Raw genomic sequence first — 6001 nt, 5'->3', positions numbered from 1 at the left:
CCGCTCAGGCCGTGTTCTCTGTGGGGTGGGTGAGTGTGTGCGACTACATGGGGGACCCCCCCCCCCCCGGGTAGAAGCTCTCCTTATTCTCATCCCCTTCTGCGGATGACCTGGAGGGAGTGGGGGCATCTAGGGTACACTCTGACAGCAAAAGGGCCGGCTCTTGGTTAAGAGACTTATAAGGCTGTCCCTGACATTGGGGCTTTTCCAATTGGGAAGAATAAGGTATGACGTATGTCAGAGGTCTGGGCAGTGCTCTTCCAGGCGAGGCTCAAGCCTGCTTCTGTCTCTTGCAGTGAGCAATGGAGATGAGGGGCACAGGGCACCACAGTTGTGTCTCACAGAGTGTCCGCCCCAGCACCTTCTTATTTGAATTCCAAGTCTCAGACAAAAGGCCAGATGCATACCTCCGGTTACAGGCTCCAGTCTTCTTGAATGCTGGTGTTTATTTGTTTCATGTTACCAGGGCCCAAGCCCGTGTGTGTCGTCTGCTCACCTTAAATGAAGAATAGCACTTCCTGCTTTTCAAGCCACTGAGAGTGGGGGATGGATTTAAAGTCTAGAAGCTCAGCTTGCTTTTGGGTGACAGTGAGTTTTACTTAGGGTGCTTGAGCTTTGGTTTAAAACTCTTTCAGGAGGTTGTTAAAAGCAGAACTAAGAAAAGTCTGGGTGAGTTAGGAAAGGTTGAGTGCAGAGCCTGATGGTGGTGGCGTGCACACCTTTAATCCCGGCACTTGGTAGGCAGAGGCAGGCTGATCTCTGTGAGTTCGAGGCCAGCCTGGTCTACAAGAGCTAGTTCTAGGACAGCCAGGGCTGTTATCTCAAAAAAAAAAAAAACCAAAAAAACAAAACCAAAAAAGTGGTCGATATGCGTGTGTGAATAAAAACAAAGTGTAATTGTGCACACATACACAAAGTAAGAAAATGGCAGAGTAAAACTCTTTGTATGCTAAGTTCTTTAAAAGAGATGCTTAGATGTAAGTTTAAACGTTGGATATTTACAGACTGGGAATCATGCCAGGCATAGGAGCTTTACTATTACTCTTTTGGAGGAAATGGGAGTAACATCATTTGGTGAGTTGAGGTGAAGAGAGTCTTGAGGGGGTGGCTGCTCCATGGAATCTGGGAGCTCCAAGTTAAAAATGACCCGCTATAGGGAAAGTGGAAGGACAGCTGTGGGCCAGGTGAAATGGGACAGGTCATCCGGGAAGGCCCGCTAACGGGAACCAGTGGAGAAGGTTGAAGCGTAAGATCTGAAGTGCCATGGGCCGAGCTTCCAGCACGAGGCTGTAATGTTAGGAGGCAGTGTGTTAGGAGGAGGAACGATTTTGTGTGGTCCCAACTAGACAGTCCAGGTTTGCAGAATGCTGGGAGAGCAGAGCACATGCAGGGTCTTGTTTGATCATCTCCAGCAAAGCTTCCCCTGGTGGGAGAGCACATGCAGGGGTCTTCTTTGATCATCTCCAGCAAAGCTTCCCCTGGTGGGAGAGCACATGCAGGGGTCTTGTTTGATCGTCTCCAGCAAAGCTTTCCCTGGTTGTGACAGACACTAGGTATCCTTTCTTAGGGCTCAGTGTCCTGCCTCTTCCATTCACTCCCTAGCTGTCTTCTCCCTTGCCTTCCCCTCAAGACTCAGAAGGGAGGAGGATTTTCCCTAGCTGCTGCTGCTCCTCCTCCTCCTCCTCCAAGTGCACTCTAGGTTAACTCAAAGTTAAAAAGAACCCGCTACAGGTAAACTGGGAAGGCAAATGTCATATCTGGTCTCCTCCCCATAGTTAAGTCCCTGGCTGTATGCTCCCATAGCATCCCAAACTTCCTTGTTCTGTGTAAACTCCTCACCATCTATGTACTACATGACTGTTTGTCTTGGATTTGCTGCCGGGTCTTCAGCGATGTCTGATACAGTGTGGTCTCAGACATTTGTGCTGTAATAAATGAACTAAGTCTTCCAGTCTGGAGATTCATTGCTAACTACCAAGGGGATATAAAATAAATTTGGGAAAGAAAAGAATATAAAGCTGGAGTATTAGTTGTATTGGTTTTTAGATCTGATTCCCTCTGGGCTCAGAACCTATGTTAGACTGACAGGCCCTACAAGTGGTCTTCCTTATGTACTGTCTGTCTTTAACTCACTGTTGGTTCTTTTCTGTCTGAAGGTACCAGCAAGATAGAGCCAGCCTCTACTCCAGGTCTTCATTCTGATGCTCATAAATTGGAACTGTTTTTTCCAGACTAGAGTTTTCTTAGGATTTCCCTTCACAGAGATACATGTTAACTCGTTGGTAGTTTAAAAGGCTTTAATTTCTTATGTGAACACTTGTCCTTCCTAACTGCCTGTTGTGAGATTTTTTCTCTGGGGGAAGGGGCAAGGCAACATCTACCTCCCTTCCTCAGGTCCCAGTGGCAGATGGGGACATGGTTCCACTAAAATCAACCCCGGGGAACCAATGAGTGCATTAGGCTTACTTACAGAGCAGTGGGTGAGGGGTGATGGGCAGGATTGTGGGTGGTCTTAAAGCTGGGTGCACGCCTTTAATCCCAGAACTCCGGAGGCAGAGGCAGGTGAATCTCCCTGAGTCAGAGCCCAGCCTGGTCTACAAAGTTGAGTTCTAGGACAGCCAGAGCTATAACACACAGAAACCCTGTCTCAAAACAAACAAAAACCCAGCTATGCTGGAGGTTCTGCACCCATTATGGATGTTAACTCTACTATGGTATCCTAGATGACATTCCCCTCCCTAGTTTTCCCCAGCCTATATACCTCCTTGAGGCAACATTCAGTTAGGGCAGAATATCTATAAAGGAATGTCAACGGTTAAGTTTAGTTGGACAAGACCACACAGTTGAACTCATGAAAATGGTGGCACTTTGGTTCCAAGGATAGGCACACCACCACCTGAGCCTCAATTCTTATTTGAATCCCCTGACTGGTGGCATGGTGGCACAGACTCTAACTTCAGCACTCTAGTGGTGGAGGCAGCAGGACTATCCCAAGTTTGAGGGGCACATAGCATGACATCATCTCAAACACACACACACCAGCGCGGCTATAGAGAGGACTCGGTGAGTAGGAGTGTTTGCTTTTCTTCCAAAGTTTTGAATTCGGTTCCCGGAACCCATGTTGGGGAGCTCACAACACTTGTCACTTCCGGTGATCCTGCTCCTTTTTCTAGCTTCCTGGGCACCCGCACATAGGAACATATGAATGAAAGATAAAGATGAATGTCTTAAAATGAAATGATCAGCAAACTGGACTCCCGGGCCTTGAGCCCCGTGAGACGGGGTTGCTGTGCTGGGTAACGCAGTATTTACCTCGCGCCCAGGCGCACTGAGAGCGAACACTCAGGGCTGCAGAGGGAGTTCAGGTCGTGTCGGTCTAACATGCACCAAGTCCAGAGCTCGGTCCCTGCATAAACACGGCATAAAACAGAGTGACGAGTCCCGTTCCGGGCCAGCCCCAGCTGCACAAAACGCTGTCCGGGTCAAATAACACAATAAAATAGCGGCGGGTTTCCTCTTAGAAGGTGGAAGCGAGACCTGACACGCGCTGTAGTACGCGCCCACACAGTAAGACATTTTAAAAAAGCGGTGCACAGCCACGGTCTTGGCATTCAACCTGCCACGTCCAGGAGTTATGGACATTAAAAAATAAATAAGTGAAAGCCTTACAGCACTGCCCACAGGAGAGGTGTCCCGGCTACTCCGCGGACTGACAAACAGCACCAGTTCCCGGATACGACCTCCCACTTCCGCCCGGCAAGCCGGCCGGCTTCAGTTCTACCGGTGGGGCAGGTCTAAGGCGGCCGTACTTCCCCCTCTCCCACCCGCCCGCCGCTTCGTCAATGGTTCCGGCTGGCGTCCGCGCTGTGAGTGACGCCACGGAAGGACAGCGTGAAGAGCGGTCCGCGTGTGCGTCAGGCGGTCTTTCCTCCGGCTTCCTCCTCATAGCCGCGGGGTTTTCGCAGTTTTGCGTGCGGCGCGCGGTGCAGTCATTTGCGTCCCGGGACGCTGCTAGGGAGGGAGCCGGAAGGACTTCCTGCGTCCCCGGAACCTGCAGCGGAAGTGCCAGCCCCCGTGTCCTGAGTCAGAGCGCTCTGGCTTACCCGTGTGTCTGAGCTGGGGGGACGAGGCGGTGGTGGCCCCGCAGTCCTCGCTCACGTTGCTTTGCTCCGGCTGCTGCGGGAGCCTAAGGGGGAGCTGGCAGTGGGAGGCTTGGCGTTTGGAGCCCGGAGCTCTGTTCCAGACGGACAGTTTTGGGGGGGGAGAAATGGCCGGAACTTTCTTTTGCCTGGGACTCCCGTTCCTGAGCATAAAATAGCAGCATAAAATAGCACCGGGGTCAAACTTAGAACCGCAGCCGGAGGACCGTGTCAATGTGGCCGGGAGGAAGCACGGTTCTGGGAAGCTGAAGCCGGCCGGGGAAACGGGGTGTATGCAGCACCGGTGACCCTGCCCCGAGGTGCCAGTTATTTCCCCCCTGCCATGTTGTTTTCTGGGCCCCTCCTCAAGTGCTGGGAGCTGGGCTGTGACTCGGGGCCCCGTTGCGCGTCACGTCCAGATCTCTCATGCCGGCACCGAGCCCCCAGTTGCTGGTGGCAGCCGCTAGGCAGACCCTGGGCGTGGGAAAGAGGAAGGGCCCGCCTCGCGCCGCCTGCCTTCGCCTGGCAGGAGAGGTGCTGGCCGTGGCCCGCGGGCTGAAGCCGGCTGTCCTCTACGACTGCAACTCGGCCGGCGGGTCGGCGCTCCAGAGCTATCTGGAGGAGCTGCAGGAGCTGGGCGTCCTGACTTCGGGACTTCACGTCCTGGAGATTGGGGAGAATAACCTCGTTGTCAGCCTTGAGCACGCCTGTCGGCATTTGGAGCAGGTGCTGCTCGGCACCACCGCTCTAGTGGATGTGTCCCGCACCCGGCCTCGTCCTTCTGTCTGTTCGCTGGAGCAGCTCCAGGGCTTGAAGTCCCTCGTAACCGAGATCGTCACACATCTTCAAGGACTGCGGAGGCAAGTGTCTCTGGGAGTCTCCCGCAGCAAGCTGTGCTCCTCGGATTGGAATCTCTGCACCGTGTTTGGGATACTCCTGGGCTATCCTGTCTCTTACACGTTTCACCCGAAACACGAAGATGGCAACTGTCTAGCCATGACCCCCTTGCGGGTGTTCACTGTCCAGATTTCATGGCTGCCCGGTCAACCTCCAGTTCTGCTCTACTCCTTTAGTGTCCCAGAGAGTTTGTTCCCAGCCCTGAAGGACTCCCTAAGCACCTGGGAGAAGGAGCTCAGAACCCGATTTAGGACTCAGAATGACTTTGGTGACCTCAGTGTCTCTTCTGAGATAGTCACACTGCCCGCTGTGGCCCTCTGACTTAGCTCCTCTGCCTGTTGAGAAGGTGAATGCTTTTCTCTGCGTGGAAGATTTCAGTCACTATCATTAAAAAATAAATACATTGCACCCTTTATTTCAATATGTTTTTATATATTTTCTTTATAAATATTTTTTATTGAGTTACATGGTTTTCCCCACTGCCCTTCTCTCCTCCCCTCTCCCCTTCAGCCCTTCTCCCTATCCCCCACCCCCAAATTCCCAATTGACTCAGGAGATCTTGTCTTTTTCCCTTCCCTAGGCAGATCCCTTCCCGTGAGTGTCTCTCTTAGGGATCTCTTTGTTACCTTGGTTCCAGGGGGTTGTGCCTGTAGGCTGAGTGTCCTTTGCTTTACATCTAATAGCCACTTACGAGTGGGCACATATAATATTTGTCTTATTGGGTCTGAGTTACCCTCATTCAGGATGACTTTTTCTAGATCCATCCATTTGCCTGCAGTTTTCAAGATGCCATTGGTTTTTTTTTAACCCCCGTTGTGTAAATGTACCACATTTTCCTCATCCATTCTTCGTTTGAGGAGCACCTAGGTTGCTTCCAACTTCTGGCTGTTGCAAATAACGCTGAATTAGCATCATTTTAAGTGTCGTGGGAATAATGCTGTGCAGTCACTTGGCCACTTAGGTGA

The 6001-nt window shown here is 51.7% G+C and overlaps 1 protein-coding gene across 1 annotated transcript; it reads left to right on the top strand.

Annotated features, from left to right (window-relative positions):
- The first annotated feature begins 3847 nt into the window (after positions 1-3847).
- CUNH1orf74 (chromosome unknown C1orf74 homolog) lies at positions 3848-5451 on the top strand. Its single transcript, XM_005082849.4, has one exon. The coding sequence runs from the start codon at positions 4566-4568 to the stop codon at positions 5355-5357; it is 792 nt and encodes a 263-aa protein (XP_005082906.1). The 5' UTR covers positions 3848-4565; the 3' UTR covers positions 5358-5451.
- Positions 5452-6001: the final 550 nt, after the last annotated feature.

This window comes from Mesocricetus auratus, unplaced genomic scaffold (assembly GCF_017639785.1).
Source record: "Mesocricetus auratus isolate SY011 unplaced genomic scaffold, BCM_Maur_2.0 Super-Scaffold_100676, whole genome shotgun sequence".
Lineage (NCBI taxonomy): Eukaryota > Metazoa > Chordata > Mammalia > Rodentia > Cricetidae > Mesocricetus > Mesocricetus auratus.
Note: the sequence above shows the minus strand (reverse complement) of the source record. Positions and strands in the feature narration are given on the sequence as shown.

Coding starts and splice junctions, on each gene's coding strand:
- CUNH1orf74 (XM_005082849.4), top strand. CDS start 4,566: ATGCCGGCACCGAGCCCCCAGTTGCTGGTGGCAGCCGCTAGGCAGACC.